The sequence below is a fragment of the Mauremys mutica genome, chromosome 2 (genome assembly GCF_020497125.1).
Source record: "Mauremys mutica isolate MM-2020 ecotype Southern chromosome 2, ASM2049712v1, whole genome shotgun sequence".
NCBI classification, from domain to species: Eukaryota; Metazoa; Chordata; order Testudines; family Geoemydidae; genus Mauremys; species Mauremys mutica.
Window position 1 is genome coordinate 71,850,133 of NC_059073.1, and position 19,182 is coordinate 71,869,314.

The following is a 19,182-nucleotide window of genomic DNA, read 5'->3' on the forward strand; positions in this document are numbered from 1 at the left end:
ATGAGAAACCATAATGTCTTTAGCATCATTCAGAGAATCTGCAGTAGAAGGCTCTGTCAGCCCCTTGGCAAACCCTCCTAGCTTTTCTTATATTCAAGAACCGCCAAAGACTTTAGCAGTATTAACTTCAGTGAAAGTGCTAGGAATGCTGCAGTTATTTACTGTAAGTTCAGAAATACTTCATACAATGTAAGAGGCCACCTAGATTGGTATTTATTGCATAGTTCCCAGATGCTGGCTGTCCTAACAGCATAGGCTATTGTACCAAAGTAATCATAATTTTGACACCATAATAGGTATGTTTGGGTACGTCTGTACTACCTGCCGTATCGGTGATCGATTTATCGCGTCTTGTCTGGACGCGATAAATCGATCCACTAATCGACACACGTACTCCACCTCGGCAGGAGGAGTAAGCGGAGTCGACGGGGGAGCCATGGCAGTTGACTCGCTGCCCTGAGGACGGCCAGGTAAGTCGAACTAAGATACGCAACTTCAGCTACGCGAATAGCGTAGCTGAAATTGCGTATCTTAGTTCGAACCCCCCCGCTAGTGTAGCTCAGACCTTTGTGTTTTAAAGCAATAGAAGATCAAATAAAAAACTGTACTCCTCTGAAACTGGTGTATTTTATTTTTGATCTTTAAAGCTGTTGCTGCAGTATGTAAAATGGCCTCTTGAGGAGGCATCGGGGGAAAAACTGAACCACCAGCCAGGGACTTTGTCTGAGAGGCTGTGACTTCCCCTCCTTCTTTTTTATGATGGGACTTCCCTGCCCACTTGTGATTAGAAGTAGTGGCATGCTTTCAGATGGAAGGTTAATAGGGAGAGGGCCACTCTTGTGACAAGCATGTTGCTGTGGGGATTAGAGGGGAATGGTTTTGGATTTGTGGAAACTGGGGGCGGGGCGGGGGTTGTGGGTTTGAGATTCATTTATGGAGAATTTTTGGCATGGCATTTCATTGCGATATTGACTTTCAGTGAGGCCCCACAAGATCAGCAAGGAGTTTGCCTCATTTCATTCTCTTGGCCACGCTGCTTGAGTCTCTGGGACTGAGCAGCAGTCGGTGGGGAGGGAAAGGATGGATGGCATTCCTTCTTTGGGGAGTTAGATGGATCCCTCATGCAGGAGGGGTTTTTCAGGTTTGGTTGGCATGTGAGATGTATGAGAATGAATCCCATAAAACTGAAGGGAGTCAGGATTCTCCTCATGTGGGCTGGGGGAATTATGTCCATCTCCATTTTGATGATGGGGTATCATGGACAGGATATTAAGTCTGAACAGGGAATGCTAAGGAATTAGAGCTTACGTGTGTGAGAGGCTCCTGGGAGTTTGTACACTCTTTTTTGTGTTGGGAGCCTCCTTTTTGGTTGGTAATTGCTGGGGGTTGGGATAAAATTGGTTATAGACTCGGGTTGTGGTGAGAGCTTGTAGCTTTGTTCTAGTACTCAGCGGTATCCCTTTCGAGGTCAGTTTAGGATTAGTTTTGCTTTTTTCCCCTGGTGTTTGGGATTTTTGTAGTAGTAGTAGTACTTTCTTATTTAAGAAGCAGCAGCAATGACTGGGTATACATGCATGCTTAGAAATACAGGGAATCATCACATATGCAGTGAATATGAAATAAGATGGATCCCCTAGAAAACTGATGGCATTTACCATTCACTTTGTGACTCATAAACCTGCTATTGGAATCCCTTGTACTAAGCAGTTAGGATTATCTGATCATTAGCAGGCAGAGGTTGAAGTAATTGCAAGATATTCTAAAATGTGTGTCTTTTTCAGAGTGATTGAGCAGCTTGGTGGTAAACAGCTAGTAATGAACCACATGCATCACGAAGACCAGCAAGTTCGCTATAATGCCCTACTGGCTGTACAGAAGCTGATGGTTCACAACTGGTATGTGAAAACTTACTTTAGTTAATATTATCGGTGAGAAATTATATAGAATCCAGATTACAGATTTTTTTTTTTAAATAACTGAGCACCTTTAGCTGAAATATTTCTCTGTAATGTGATGACGAAATAATAATGCTGATGAACCCAGTGTTTAAAATTCTACAAGAAATTGTGCTGACATGAAAAATGAACACTTTGGCTTCTATTTCCTTCCTGCGTTTCTGCTAATTGAATTAAGTAATCAGACTTTCAAGAGTTCAGTGGAACACACATCACTCAATTATGCTTAAACACTAGAATTTAAATGTTTCATGATGGTCATATTCTATAATTGATGCAGTGTAATCACAGTTTGCAAAATGTCTTCTGTGTAAATCAGAATGGATTTCACTGGCTCTCTATTGAGTTTCATATTGTGGTGTTTACAATTTCACTTAGCTATCGTCTGGAAATTGATAGTCCCAACACTTGTTTAATGTTTAGATGTCTTACAAAGTGAAAGCACTATGTTTTTTCTTCTGGAATGATGTTCCTTCATTGCTCTCTCATTCTAAGTCAAGGTTTGCAGTGTAATGTTCATAAACAAACCTACATTGACAAGTGTGTCTGAATGATGGACGAAATTTTTTTTTTAAAGTAAGTTTTTGATTCAAGATTCCAAGGTGGAGTTGTAAACAAGGGGATGAGAGGACATAGGCGGTTAAGTTCTAAAACTTTAACCATAAATCAGTATTACTCCGCACTGCCATTTGAGAGACTTGGCTTTAGTTCCAAGGCCTGACTATTACGAGCTGAAAGTTCTGTGGTGTTAATGTTCAGAGTCACTCACTAATGCCTTTTTTCCTGAAATATTTAAGAAATGGCATTTGAAGAGAATACCATTCAGTGCTGTGCTCTGTCTGGCTGATGATTGTGAACAAGGCCTGACAATCCTTCCCAAGTACTGGGAACCTGCTGCTGCTGTAGAAAAAGTATGGGAGAAGTTTCCTTCCTCTTTATAGCGGGAGAAGCAATGTATGTCCTATGGATGAAGGATTTAATCTGTTTCAGACAACCTCTAGAAGTGGCAAGATTTTAAAAACATTTGCTACCTTTTCATGTTAATTCAAATCAGCTACGTACACTATAAACTCTAATCAAATGTTCTTATAGAAAAATGTGATTTTTCACTTTCTTATGCAGTTTATGCTTGCCAGAGACAATAATCAATCTGTAACTTGTTAAACTGGATGGAAAACTTTAAATTCCTATATAACTGCATTTTTCTTATGGAATTCTTCCCATTTGAAATAACTACTAGTTTTCATGACGAAGAAATTAGATCTTTCATAAGACGTCATTTTTTCACTTTGTCTTAGCAGTTCTGAAAATTCAAATCTAAAATGGTATTGTAGAACAGATAGAGAGCAGTGTCTGAATAAATGTATTCCAGACTGGCTAGTACATGTCAGCATGCTGAAATGTTGACTACTAGACTAGATTACTCACAAGTGGTTTGGATAAAGTGCAATAAAAGTAGAATCTGGGATGCTATGGCTCAGCAGTATAATAGAAAAGAAGTATTGTGAAACACACACCTATTTTATTATGACTTTAAACTGAATATTTAAATTCAGTCTATTTTGAGCACTCCATGCTTTGGAATTGCTTATGATTGTGCATGGGGTTTTGAGACAGATGTAATGCAATTTAAAAAGTTAAGCACTGATGATTATAGTAGTTTGGAGGTGGAGGGAGGGTGTTAGTAACAACATACAGAGATACTAGGAAGAGATTTTCAAGTTAACTGTGCATTGCTGTAGTGACAGGGTAATAACACGTGTATTAAAAAATCAATAATGCGTAATTAACCATACAAAGCAATTTTCCCCTAGTTCATTCTTTTTAGCCCTCAAGCATTGTTTTATTATAATCCTCCTTCCTCTTCCCTTCATCTCACACTAATTCTTTATCTCTACAGAGAGATTATAAATGTAAGCAACATACTGTACAAATCAGAAGGAATATTCACCGTATAAGGAGGACTTGAGTAAAGGAACATTGATTTCTGAGCACATGTAGGTGGAGACTAAAAAGTGGTCTCACGGTTTTCGGGTCATGAGTATATTTTTATGTTGTCTATGCACTTCACAGTTTAATGGTAGTAAATGTCAATCTGTACTTCTCACATACTGATTGGGGATGTGCCATTCTGGTTCATGGCAAATTTATTTGGGGTTCATAACTAGGCTATCACTGTGTACAAGTTAGAGATGGAAAGACTCATTAGGTCATCCAGTCCATCTCTCATAAAAGGAGACAGTTTCATTTTGTACATTTGCTGGTGCCTTGTCAAATCTGATTACAAATATTCGAAACAATGGGGTTTCCATCACTGTTCTTTGTAGACTGTTCCACAGACAAATAGCTCTCATTGTCAGGAAAAGTTTTCCCAGATATATAGCCTAACTTTTCCCATTTTAAGTTCAGCTCACTTCTGTCAGCAACATCCCTTTAGCTATTTCCCCTCTGTTGTTGGTGTTTACCCCCCTCAGTGTTTTGTATAAATTGTTACCACTTAACCAAATTGAATGTATTGCATATTACCACTTAGCCAAATTGCACTCTTAAGGCCTACTTTTACCTTTAAATGTGTGCAGAACTCCCACTTAAATGAATGGGATTAGCATGCTCATGCTGGGCACAGTGGGGTGCTAAATGTGTCTCTAAACTACCTTTCTGCTTTCTGCAATAAGGAAGCTGTTCTAGTTTATACTAGCTGGAATAGGCCCCTAGAAACCCAGGATTGCTAGACCAATATTGCCCCATAAACGGGGAAGGAGAGAGATGGTATAGAAGTGGAGAAGCACATAGGGGACTTAGCTAGGGCTGAGGATCTGCCCCATAGTTTGTGCACAGGATTTACAAAAACAACGAGGAGTCCTTGTGGCACCTTAGAGACTTACAAATTTATTTGGGCATAAGCTTTCGTGGGCTAGCACCCACTTCATCAGATGCACGGAGTGAAAAATACAGTAGCAGGTATAAATACACAGCACATGAAAAGATGGGAGTTGCCTTACTAGTGTGAGGTCAGTCTAACGAGACAATTCAATTAACAGTAGGATTTACAGTTAGCTTCTTGACGTCAAATCATGAAGAAGAGACTCTCACAGATTGGACCATTAAGTGTCAATTCTATCCCTATTGCTTCTAACTTATCTTGTAAGGGGAACATGAGAGGAAGGACTGAGTGCTCCCCTGGAAGCTTTAATTTAAAAAACAAATGTTGAGTACAGTTTGATAACTGGTGGTTGGTTGGTTTGTTTTGGAGGTTCAAGCTCAATTTTGCCAACACATAAATAACTCAGTAAACATGAGCAATCGTCTTCAGGCCTCATTCCTCTAGTCTCTTGTTCTGCTCTGACTGAGAAAACAGTCCAGTCATGCTTTTAGCCTCCCCTCCCTCCCTTATGTAATGGAATTCCAGTAATTTCTCTTGGGAAATGCACTTTCCTCATTTAGACTACAGTCTCCTGTTAAATTTATTTAATCTGTTTGTGATCTCTGCATGGCAGCACCAATCTGGTCCCCTTCCAAATCTTGGGATGTTACAACAGGAAAGAGGTTTGCAGCCCTGGGCTGAAGCTTGGTGCTAATGCTTACAAAATGTCCAATATGCAGAAGACTAGTAAATCAGAGTAGTAGGTGAAATGCTTTTTGGAATTACTCAAGTGAGTTACCTACCTGAGTGTTACAAGGTTCTGACTGTATTTTAGGTGATCTGGTAGGACAGGTTACTATCACTGAAGAAGGAATTTTAATGAGGAAGAGGTATAGTAGGAGTTGACTTCCTGCTTAAAATAAAGTTGTATTTCCTGTATAAAACTTCTAAATAATCACTCTTCAAATTCAGTTAATTTCTAAACAATTGAATAGCTTATTTACAACTTGGTTATTTTTTGGTTACTAAAGGATTTTAAGGGAAGCACGGGAACTCACAGGTGTTCTAGTTAAAGAAAAACAAAAGTTAGTCTTGGTCAGAAGTGGCTACTTGCTGTCATTTTTCAGACGATTCATGTTAGTGAAATAGTTTTGAGTTGAATTTGCATTTTAAAAGAATCGTGCAGTGATGTAGCAGATAGCCAACTTATCTCTTTAGAATTCTAATCTTAGCATCATTTAATATGTGTAAAATGACAGATGAAAGCAAGGATGAGCTGAGTTTTGTTTTTTTTTTAAAAATGAATTAGTGTTCGTGAAAGGTGCCAGGCTCACAGTACTGGAGATGGAAGTCTGCCGTCCTCAGGGAAAAAAAAGTGTAGCACGGGAAGTGACAGTGCATATTTTTCCATATTGCCCTTTCACTCTATGCCTTAACTATGCTCTAGAGAGGGACCCATCTCTTTTTGCCTATTTCTGTGCCTGTGTTCTGGCAGGATACTCTGTCCATTTATTGAGGCCAAGGACTAGCACCAGGAATCTGTCAGTTGCAACAGTGTTTTTATGATGTAGACTTGTATTTTAAAAAAATTCAGAGTATTAACTTCCTAAATTACAGCAATTTTCAGATACTAGCTCAAAAAGAACCAGTAAGCATGTTCGTTTGCTTGATGCAACAGCATGCCTTTCCTGTACCTCAAGGCATAATACCATACATTAAGATCTATGAAGTATAAGGAGACTACAGACAAGCAAGTCCAAGGAGTTTGATAGACAGAGAGGAGGTAAGAAAAGAGGCTTGGTAGTTTGTAACCATCAGAGGCAAAAGGTTACAGCCGCATTCTATGTGGCTGGAGACAGATGAGGATAGGCAGGCTGTGGCCATGACAGAGAAGAGGATCAGGAAGAATTGCTAGAAGTTTCCAATCGATGCCAGGTACTTGATGTGGAAACTGTGGAAATGTGTGTCAAGATCGAAAGGAATAGACACATGTATGGGACGCACCTGTGGATGGCAGCTTGACCCAACATGTAAGAAAATCAAGCTTGCCCACAAAGAGTTCTCCAACTGTCCAAGGAAGACAGATGATCCTTATTAGGGAATCAATATTCAGAAGAGTTGAAAACATTGCAATGCTGTGGCTAAAAAGACTAATGCAATTCTTGGACGCATAAAAAGGGAATCTCTTGAGCAGGAATAGAACACTCACTATGTGCTGGAATATTGTATCCAGTTCTGGTGTCCATAATTCAAGGAAGATGTTGCTAAATTGGAGAGGGTTCAGAGAAGAGCCATGAGAATAAGTAAAGTTTTAGAAAACATGCCATATAGTGTTAGACTCAAGGAGCTCAATCTATTTAGCTTAAGAAAGAGAAGGTTAAGGGATGACTTGATTAGTATATAAGTAGCTACATGGGGAACAAATATTTGATTTGGGCTCTTCAATCTAGCAGAGGAAGATATAACGTGATCCAATGGCTGGAAGTTGAAGCTAGACAAATTCAGACTTCAAATAAGGTGTAAATTTTTAACTGAGAGGGTAATTAACCATTGGAACAATTTACCAAGATTTGTGATGGATTCTCCATTACTTGCAATTTTTAAATAAAGATTGGGAGTTTTTATAAAATGTGCTGTAGGAATTATTTTGGGCCTGTGTTGTACGGGAGGTCACCCTGGTCCCTTCTGGTCTTGGAATCTGTGAAAGTAGCTTCCCATTAACTAACTTACTGAGCTATCACTATCATTCTGTTCCTTGCATGGAATGAAGACTCTGTTCTAAATGTTATGCTTGGAATACATGCTCCATATTCCCATCAGTCACCCACAATGAAATGTCTTAGCCAAAGTACAGCTCAAATGCTTGCCGCCTTCTCAGGTGTGCAGAAGGAATGCAACTCACACCCAGATCAGAGACTTCATTGTCACTGTGGAGTTGACTCTGAGTGATGGTAGAGAATGTGTCATCAGAAGTGCTAATGGCCTAAGCTTCAAAAAAAGCAGCAGAGACCAGGGATTCTCAGGAATCACAGCACCCAATCCCGCAGATGTCAAGTTGCTCTGTAAAGGAACTTTCCAACACTTCCCATCTATGCAGCCAGCATCAGTGTTCCCAGCTGTGGTCTTTGGTTCTGCAGAAAGGAGTCACAGAGCACCCAACAGCTGGTGTTTCTTGAGGTAGCATTAACTCTGAATTTTCCTGGAAGCTAATCTGTAGTTCTGAGGGTGGTTGAATCATGCAAGCTCAGTTAGCCTCCTGGCTCCGCTTACTTTTTTTCTTCATATGTCCCAAAGAGATAAGTGGAGGGTGGAAAATCCCCCTCACTTCTGTTGAAAGTGGAAATGGCTCCCTTAGTTTTCTTCATGAACACTCAGGTAAAAATTTCTTGCCTGCCACCTTTTAAAATATCAGTCTATTCATCGAAATATTGATAGACCTGAAACTCTGTTCTTAGAATTTGCAATATGCTACATAATAAACTGCTGTTTTGTAGAGTTAATGGCATTATACAGTATTTTAGTCACTACCCCATTATGAATTTTGTCCTTCAAATCCCACCCACCTAAGATATTCTGTATCTTGCTTGCTTTTTGTAATATGAACTGCAGGATCTTATATTGTTAGCCAGCCATATAGAAATTATCCCTTATGCTGGCTTGCATCTGTTTGTGATAGTGAACAGCTTAATCATTTAAAGCTGCCAGAAACTATAGGCTTAATTCTAGTAAATGCTGCTTCAGTGAATAATAATGCAACCTTACATATTAAGAAAAATTTAACTATATTAATTTAGCCAGATTCACACAATTTTCATTTTGAATGCTGTCCTATTTCTCAGTAATAGAAAACATAAAATATGTAGTTAACAGTGTGTTTCTAATTGAAAAGTTCAAGATGATCAATAGCTATCTTTGATAAAATTAATAAAATTTGTTTAAAGAGCATACATCTAGATAGGTGACAAATTAAGCAAAGAAATAATTGATTACCAGGATACTTGCTGCGCACTAACTAATGCTTAAGGTCTCCATTTTGTTGTTTGGACATAAATGTGTATTTTACAAGGCTGCATTTTGTATATTTGGGTGACTGGAATTTGTATTCTGCATGTGTTCCCCAGGATTTCACAGTGCATGATCATATTTTCTTTCTTGAAAGCTAGACTTCTTGTACAACACATTTTTATGTTTCTGGCGGTCTAGTTTGCATTCCTCATTTGCAGCGTGTGTTCCATATCATGTTTAATTTTACATTTTTATTTTTCAAAATAATGTCTCATTTTAAAGCTCCATGCACAGTAATTGCAAAAAGCCATTTGCTGGCTGACAGCAAAGTAGCGTTTTTCTGATGAAATTTCACTTCTGATAAGTGGCACTTTAAATTAAAGCTTTCCTTGATGTTAAGAGGTCTGATTAAAATTGTCAGTCAGACCTAATTTATTTCAACCTTCCTGAATTATTCTGTCATCTGTATAAACTTAAAGCTTTTAAATGTTGGAAGTATTTTCCGTTCTATTCAGCATCGTAAATAAAGGCTTCTTGATCTGTAAAGCACAAATGTAAACTAAATTGCCTGATTTTAATGAAGTTTAAAGTTGAATTTTTAAATTACTGGGAAGACATGAATCAGTTTAGATGAATACTAACTCTGAGACTTTATCCTTAATGTATTTATAAACTTCAGCAGTCACAATACATTATAGAAACAAGTGAAAAATGACTTGTGCTGATATTGCTCTGTTCTTACTAAACAGTCATGTGGTTAGATCAAAACCTAATTTGTGGAGGTTTTTGTGGAAAATCTAATTTTAAAAGTGTCATAAAATGTATCTGTTGAAGAAAAGGCTACCTTAGACAATGTGTCCTTAATGGAAAATTATTAGTGAAAAGTGAGGTTTCCCACCATGTACTTAATAGCTTGTATTATAGTGTTCTAAAAAGCAAATTATTGGATTCAGCATGCAGCTTGCATGTTACAAAGTGATAAAGAACACAGTCCATACCACCAATGATTTTTTTTAATCACTCAGCAGTGGTTTGATCATTGAGCTGCTAAACCCAGGGTTGTGAGTTCAATCCTTGAGGGGACCATTTAGGGGTCTGGGGCAAAAATCTGTCTGGGGATTGGTCCTGCTTTGAGCAGGGGGTTGGACTAGATGACCTCCTGAGGTCCCTTCCAACCCTGATATTCTATGATTCTATAAATCTGTAGATTGCCTGCTTAATGCTATTGGGTGCAGCCAAAGACAAATATTAATTTAATACTTAAAGTGCATTTGAACAAGTAACTTTTGACCTAGAGTTTTGTCCTCTTTGCTCTGGCATGCATCCCATTTAATCAGCCATCCACTACTATGTTTCTTCTTATGTACATAAAGTATGGTGAGATATGTCCTGTTTCTTGATTGTCACTTACTTCAAAGGTGCAAAATGGTATAAGTAGTGTTACGATTAACAATTCAGTCTTGTTTGGTGTTTATTTTTTATAACTCAGTCCAGGTTCATCTGCAGCTTTGTATCTTTTAGGATACATCATCTAATTGTAAGTGCATTCCAGTTTTGTTTCTCTTGCAAAGATTCACTGCCACTTTTGTTTGTCAGTCGTATCTATCTTAGGTACTCAAATGGCCCCCCTTATTGTAATATATGAATGCCTCAGTGTGTTTTTCCTTGCAAATAACTCTGAGGTGACATGGGGAATTGAGGCACAGACTAAGGATAAGTCTACACTGCAGTCAGGAGGTGTGATTGCAGATGCTAGCTTGAGTAATAATATCAGTGAAGCTGTGGCAGCATGGGTGGCAGTAACTTGAGTATGTACCCAGGGTCTTGGGTGGGCAGGACTAGCTCATGCAGCTTCCTGTGCTGCTGCAACTTCATTGCTATTGGATCAAAGCTATCTTGAGTATGTCTACTCATGCTGCAATCACACCTCCTGATTGCAGTGTGGATATATGCAGTATAGATGTATGCTGAGTGACGTGCCCAGGGTCATACAGGAGGCCTGTGGCAGAGCATGGAATGGAACCTGGCTCTCTCAACTGGCAGTCTTGTGTCCTAACCGCGGGACCATTCTTCCTTTCAGTCCTGGCGCTCAAGCAAAGATGTCTCTTCCTTTTTTTGTTTATTCCCATTTAACAACAGCAGTGTTATATTGCCTGATTTTGTAAATTGCAATGTATGCAATATGGTGTGTATTCAATGGGATAGCTTCTAAGCACATATTGTAGCATAAACATTATGTTCCCATGGCCAAGAAAAGCATCTGAGACATCTAGTGTAGCTGTAATTGATCTGAGCATGTTTTTTCTTTCCTACTTTACTGAACTGTTTTTCTAACTTTTACTTTGCTGAAGTTGATGACTGTTGTTCAGAACATTCTAGAGATTCATTTACGGCCATACAATTATTCTTCTGCAATTCAGCCCTTATCGGCTGTCTAGAGATTGTTCGATGTAGTTAAACTGCTGATACAACCACAGCTATGTGTTATATTTTTGAGTACATTTAATAAAATTAATTTTGCATTGTAACTAGCAACAACTTTTTAAATTAGTAGGATGAGTCAAATGAACTGATGTATATCCAGTAATAACCTTCAAAATGTGCTTCCTGCTAACCTTTCTGATTTCTTATCTTTTTAAAGGTCACCTAGTGGTTACTTATCTTTTGTAGTTACTTGTGTTGTGTATTCCTGGGATCAGACTTTATTTGTTCAGAACATGAAGAGTTGCGTTTGAACCAACTTTTCAAATTCATACTCTTACTTCTCTAGCAAGATCAAACTTTGGATTGGATTTACTCATTAGACACACAGTCAAGTACAAAAACATCAATCTATCTTCATTTCATAGTGCTTTCTGTCAAAGGAAACAGCTCTGCCTTTTACTCTAACAAAACCCCAGTCTTCTAAAATGTTAGGAATTACCCATTATGTCTGTGTCAAAAATTTTCATACTTGAGTGTTTTTTGGATACTATTTGAAAAAGCTCTACATAGATAATCTTTAAAGTCAACACATTGACATTTAGACACACAGTATATACGGGGGGGGGGAACCCAACCAACCAACCAACCAAAAGCTTAAACAGCATCCGGACTGAAATTATCTTTCTGATTCCTTGTGGAGAGACAAAACTGACTAAAGTGGGTTTGGGTTTTTAGGGTAAAAGCCTAAGCCTACCCTATTAAACTCTCTACCATCTTTTCTCCTCAGCCTCTGGAATCCAACTCCTAATTCAGAGTTCAAAGGTAGATGGATTTTGCCACCGTTAAATCAGTCTCCCAATCTCAAAAGAACTAAAATTACGCTTTGACCCTAGCTGGGCCTTTGTACTGTAAATCTCATGTCAACGTCTAGAGTTATCACCAGTGATGTTTTAGAGCTAGTTAGACTACTAACCATATAAAGTGCTTAGCTTTACAAGTCCAATATAGGCTAGGCATTGAAATTGCAACATTAAGGCCTGGTCTACACTAGTTGGGGGGGTCGATCTAAGGTACGCAACTTCAGCTACGTGAATAGCATAGCTGAAGTCGAAGTACCTTAGCTCGAATTACTTACCCGTCCTCATGGCGCGGGATCGATGTCCGCGGCTCCCCCGTCGACTCCGCTACTGCCACTCGCTCCAGTGGAGTTCCGGAGTCAACGGGAGCGCGTTCGGGGTTCGATATATCGCGTCTAGATGAGACGCGATATATCAAACTCCGAGAAATCGATTGCTACCCGCCGATCCGGCGGGTAGTGAAGACGTACCCTAAGAAAACGATGTTAAAGCAGATATTTGGAAGCTTGTAGGCCTCTCAGGAGTTCAGTCTACCATGTGTGCTTCTAGCACAACTTGCTGCCTTACATTTTCTGTTATTCAATGAAGCACTTCATGCAGACACATTCCGTGATATCAGAGCTCTGGCTTGCAGGAATTCATCCTCCCCACCCCCATTTAAATAGTGAAAGGAAACATTGCAGGATCCTTTTTGAAGGTGATATCACTAAACACTTTGGCTTGCTACCTATTTGTATTTTTCCTATGTGAAAAAATATTTCCATCACGATAGTCCTCTGACATGATTTACTTGGTTTTATTGTATATGGTCATAAATAGTGTGACAGATATTGTAATCCCATGCAGTATCTTTGGAGATCATTGTCTAAAATTTATGAATGGTTTATGTATGATTGTGTTTTCCATGGTGGAGGGTTACCACAGCTCCTCCAGGAACTAAAAAGTGTATGTGTGTGTATGTATACGTACGTACGTGTACACGTGTGTGTGTGTGTGTGTATTACCCTGGGGGACCATAAACAACTCCGGAGATGCATCATCCCTTAGGATGTTTGCATATACTGGGTCCAAACTGGGTTTTCCAGAGACCTCAACAGAGAAGAGGCTTTTGGTATAAGAACCTGAGCTTGAACTGACACAGGGCCTTTGTTTTGATCCAGCAAATGAACAGTAACATCTAAGGGGTGTCCCAACTCTTGTGGAAGGGTTGGAAAGATTTTGGCTTACTAGGGCCCCATAATACTGCTAGGTGACCTCCTCTGGCAAGGTTCTCGCATGCTTATAGGAACTTTTTATTGGTTTTCACATGTTTTCTCTGCTTTTTTTGTCCTTAAAATAAATAAATGTACTTTGCTGAGAGAGCTGTGTGGTGTCCCTCCCCCCCCCGCACTCTCCCAAAAAAAGCTTGGTGGTTCTCCACTTTACTAGCCTTACTTCCTGCCCCCTCCCTCCATCCAAAACTCCAGCAATACTGTGTGTTGAGTGCTTGCTTTCTTTTTCAACACAGCATTAATTACGTAGGGCAAGCAGCATGTCTAAAATGTTGACTTGAAAGAGTCACACTAAAGTCTGCTGCCTAACCCAAGAACCTTTCATTTGCAGAAGTTAGTAAGGCATAGCAATAATATCTTCCTGTGCTTGTGAAGACCGTCATAACTGTTCACAGTTGCTATTTATCTCCAACATGCTGAAGTGCCATCATATAAAAACTTACTCATCTCATCATCCTTTAACGTGTACATTAAGAATTAGTACCCGACTGTACTCTGTCTATTAAAAGAGCTGCTTTCATAATCTTGTGGGGAGGAGGTGAGAAGAACTGATTAAATATATAAAGCCTCTCAGAATAACCCGATAATCCGGTCTCTCTCCTCTTAGCAGCAGTGAACAGTTTTCACATGAAACTTGCATGTTGAGAGAAGATTTGCTTAACCACATAAACTTTTATGCAGTTTAACCTACCAGCATCATTAGCCCACTGTCCTGTAGCCTGGTATAGCTCCTTCCAGAGCCTGTAAGTGTCATCCCAACCAGACCTAAGGAGTAGGTTAGAGGAGAATTAATGCTCCTGCTGCACTCCAGCAAGTTGCTTGTCTTATTCCAAGTCCCTGCAGAAGAAGGGATTTCTCCTAGTTCAACAGCATGGCAGTGTAGAGCCTACATGACTTTGTGGCACACACCCCTGTACCATCAGAGGCTCTGTTTAATTTCATTCCCAGGACCAGTGCAGTTAGTATCTTGAAGAGAGGAGCTACCTAATGTTAGCAGGTCTCAGGGCTGGTATCTGTTTAGAGTATGCACTAAGGTACTACGATCCTATGGCAACATTTTACAATTGTTTCTTCAGGTTCTAGGTTCCTCTAGGTGTTTTTTTTTTTTTTTTTTAAACACATACAGGTAACCATTTAACTACACAGGAAAGTTAATATGCAGGAATATAGGGTGTTACATTTTTAAAGCATTCAAATTATATTAAAGATTAAGTTTTTACTGCTAGCGGAGTGCAAGGCTTAAAATTACATTTTGTAACACTTTAGGTGTGGGAAAGTACTCAGTTATGAGTGGAATGCAGCATTGGTGCTGAGCTTATCTATGCTATAGAAAATGAGGGCATGTGAAGCTGAATATCGTTCTCTCTAAGATGCTAGAATTAAACGGAATTTTATTCATAACATGGGGTATAGGAGATTGGTCACTGGTCTTCCTTTTGGAGATTTTGTGCCAGTTAAACAGGAGATCCATACTATAAGACAGTTACGTAATGTTTTCATACTCACATTTAACAGGATGTCTTGTAATATTGAAAAAATGCAAGTTTCTCACTTCCCTTTTTAACTTCGTTTTTGAAGATTTTGAAAATCATTTTTCTTCAGCACTTGTGAAGTTAGGCCAGAGAGGTAGGTAATAAAATGAGCTGTCAATGGTGATCTCAAATACTGCAGGTAAACTTGTAATCTGAAATGTGTCACATTAACTTGGTTTTGTGTCTTTTCCCAAGGTGGCTTGCTGTGGCTAGATGCCTTTGTCCAACTAATGTAGACTATTGTGCTTCTGTAGTCAAAATGCAAATGCAAAGATGACAGTGTCGTCGTAACTGTGCCATAAGTGGGGGAAATGGTGCTCCTCTACTTCACAACTTTTGATACTTCCTGCTCCAACTGATGAATTGAAAGAATTGTGCTGGCATATTTTCAATAGCATGCAACAGGCTGCTTTTAAAAGTCTTTCTTCCCACACTCTTTCTGACCTGATCCTGTGAGGTACTGAGCTCCCTCAACTTCCCATGAAAACCAATGGGACATGAGAGCACTTAGCAGCGCCTTGTAGGATTAGGCCCTTGTTGTCATTTTTGTACAGTTTACACTCATCTTTTATTGGCATGGCATTGCATTGCAGCGATGACCTGAAAACGTCTTAGAAATTTTGATTAATTTGCTAGAGGAATTTTGTAACAGATAAATACTTCATTAGTTGTGTGAAGGATCGAATCTACCAAAGATTCAAAAATCTTGGGAACACTGAAGATTCTGGGTATTAATTTAGTTTGAGGTTTAGATAGGACTGGTGTGTTTTTAAAAAGGAAAAAAAAGTGAATACATTTTTACACTGGCCTGGAGAAAGCATTCTTAATATAAAAGAGGTAGGGAATGAACCTCATTGGATCTTATAGGTCTTTTCCATCTGTAATTTTGTATGAGGTTTTGCTAACTGAGAAGTCTGTATGTATGCTAACATTATCAGGAGTTATACATGTACACTATAGGATGAATAATCCTTTAAATATTTTACCAGCAGCACATGTGACAGTTGTCAGTCGGCAAAGTTACAGTAGTTATGGATGAGCTAGAACACTGGTCAAGATTTTCAAAAGTGACTAGTGACTTTGGATTACTTTTTTGGGATGGGGGGTGGGGGGAAGAGATGCTCCAATTGAAACCTCTCTCTGGAGCTTCAAGAATTGCTGAGCAACCATCCTCTGAAAATGAAGCTCTGGCCCTTCAAGGTATCTTAAGTTGGGCACCCAACATTGCTAGTCACTGTTCTTCTATAAAAAGGTTTAAATATAAGAGCATTGTTCCCCTCTCTTTTTACTCTGCTTGAGACATTCTGCAGGGGAATTTTTCACAACCTTTCTTATGTTATGTCTTTCAGGGAATATCTTGGGAAGCAGTTACAGTCAGAACAACCTCCAACAGTCACGGCACGAAGCTAAACATTTCAAACTGTATGTTACAACTCTTCCTTCCTGGGTATAGCTGGAGTATATATATATCTTAAATTGATAATAAGCAAACATTCTTGGTTGCAATATTTGCTTCCTGCTAATGTGTCGATTTCTTTCCTGTTTTCCTCTGGTGCTGTCGCCTAGTAAAAGTTAGTGTTTGTTCAACTACTTCTGACGAATCTGCCAGTTGACATCCTGCTATATTACCAACGTATCTGAAGAAACATGGCTGATGTATACTGCCTTTATTTTATGTATTTATTGTTGTCTCATAACAAGAACCTTATTAAAGGATATTCATTCCAGGGCACTACCTTGACTCCCTTGATATTTTCTTTCAGTGTTATTGTCCATTTCTGAAAACAGGAATAAATTCCTGTTTCTATGTACAGAGTAATTCATAAAATTGTCTTCTAAGGCATTGTGCTGTATGAAATTCAGTAATCTGGAAAACATTGCTGATCAGTTTCAATAAAGTCTTATTTAAAACAATATTACCATTTTGTAATAAGACGAGTCCATGAGACACAAACCCTTGGTATCAGGGCCTGGTATGAGGCCTGAACTAGAGTAATAGTCAAGACATTGTTAAGCAAAGCTGGGCTGTGAGCCAGAGGCAGGTCCCACTCACAGAAGTTGGCAAGAAGAGGGCTGCTAGAAGTCACTAATAAAATGAACATGTGCCAAGACGGCACCAGAACAGCTGGGTATGAACATATCCCACACAGATAACAAGGAACAGGTAGACCTAGCCTAAAGACAGTATAAAAGAACAATATGATGGATAGACAATATGAAAGGACAATACGGTGGAGACAATATGATATGAAAAGACAATACGATGGATAGTATGATGGATAGTTTTGTTCGAACCAGCCTGTGCCAGGAGAAGGCAACTCCCTAATAGAGGGGCTGTACCTCAATGCGTCAGGAGTGATGAGTAATCTGTTAGCAAAAGTGTATAAGAATGGATCCCTGAGTGGACGTCTTCATCCGGCCTAGGGGGCAGTGGAAAGTCCCGCCACTGACTGAGCTGTGTCCATTGTCAGGGCACAAATTCGTAGTAAGTCCTGTAGAGTTTATAGGAAACTATTACTGTGCTTCGTTTGACAATAAACCTGGCCCGGGTTCCTTCATACCTTATTAGAGTCTGTGGTCACTGGGGGTTCTCTCGGGGTTCTGCTGTGCCAGCGATCTGCAGAGCTGGGGCAGCGCACAGAGGGAACACGCACACATGCAGCCGACTGTTATCATTATTGAACAAGAGCAGAGCACCACACTGGTAGCATCTGACAACACATGTTTACTTTTTATTTACAAACATGATTTTGTTTTTTTCAGTAAAGGGCTTTGCTCTCCTAAGATGAAACATTCAGAAATTAGTCTTTTAAAAAAAAAAAAAAAAAAGAGGCTGGTCTGGCAAGATATAAAGCAGTAAGCGCCTCCTGTCGCTACAATATTAACTGATTATAGGAAGGCCAGGCATTAAGAGCGTATCGTAGGCTTTGTGTTAAAGCATCCAAGTAATTTTGACCTACCAAGTACAAGAAGTGCCATGAAGTGAATTTCATTGCAGTGTCTTTTTCCTGGTTACTAAAAACTAAAATATGTGCTCTCTGGTATTACAGACATGAGTGTTGACTCTCATTAATAGAGTTCTGATGCCATTCTGTAACCTACTGCATTTGGCTTGCAAAGTTTAACTAAATTACTTGCTATAAAAACCTTATTTCCATTTTAAAATGTTAATAATTATTACTATTAAAAATTTAAGCCCAGTATGGATAGCAATGAATGTCAAGATTGACACACAAGAATATTCATAGTCCCTACACAAGGGGCTGGGAATCAAGATTCCTAAGAGTTGCCAGTATGATATGCTAATGAGCTAGGTGCAACTTGTTTTCTTCCCCTGTTCTCCCCCGCCCCACCATGTCATACTAAAACCTGGGAGATATAGTGGCAGAATTATTCCTAGCCCCAGCCAATGATCAGCTCATACTTTGAAAAGTCCTGCAGATGCTATTTTAACCCAGAATAATTTACCATCAATGGAAATGGATATGGAGAAACTTTCTTTCCTCAATTCTTTCCTTTTAATTTGGGGCTAAAATTCCGTCTTGGAGAGATGAAATCATTCTAAATTTTCTCAAAGTCTCTAAAAAGTCTGACATGTTACCCAAGCTTGAGTTTACTGTAAATATCTTGCATTGCTCCACTTAGCATGTAGACTAAGGTCCCAACACTTGAACGGGCTCCATGTGGGCAGATGCTTGGGCCTGTGCAGAGTTGGAGCAGGAGCAGAAGTCAGCCAGATGGACTCATTGTGGGCTCTACTTCTCCTGAAGCAGTGGAGGCTGGTCTGAAGATTTGGTGGGATGCCAAGAATCCTTCTAAGACATACCACAAAATCTACAGGTAGGTCCTGTGATCACATCTGTGCACAGTAGGGGGAGAAACTATTTGGCAGGTTCACTCCAAAGAGGAGGGAACTGTAGATGGAACCTTGAGGGGATAAACAGATGGCTAGTGACTGCTCCTCATACTTCCCTGTCTAATGAATATGCTGGAGATGGGTTAGGAAGGAGGCAGAATTGGGACTTAGTTGTGAAAGCCAACGGGTGAGGGGGGCAGTGACTGTCTATAGGAGGAACAACTGCAGTCTATTTTAAACTAGAACTGACTTACCTGTCGGCAGCACAGTACTTTTTTGAATTTAGCCCCCTTCTGCATTTGGAGCGGTCTTCACTTTTTTATGAATTTATTTTTGTTCAAATGTGTTATGCCAACAAATTCTAGTCTCAGGTGCTCAAGCCACTGTTTCTTGTGGACCTGCTATTCTTAATTCAGTCT

General features: G+C 39.4%; 1 protein-coding gene across 3 annotated transcripts in view; it reads left to right on the forward strand.

Annotated features, from left to right (window-relative positions):
- ATP6V1H (ATPase H+ transporting V1 subunit H) overlaps positions 1-16,823 on the forward strand; it is a 74,406-nt gene extending 57,583 nt beyond the window's left edge. For all 3 annotated transcript variants that reach the window (XM_045006381.1, XM_045006382.1, XM_045006380.1), the window contains 2 exons: positions 1,782-1,895; positions 16,257-16,823. In XM_045006381.1, the coding sequence (XP_044862316.1) occupies positions 1,782-1,895; positions 16,257-16,317 (175 nt within the window). In that variant the 3' untranslated portion in view covers positions 16,318-16,823. The remainder of the gene's footprint in view (positions 1-1,781; positions 1,896-16,256) is intronic.
- The last annotated feature ends 2,359 nt before the right edge of the window (positions 16,824-19,182 follow it).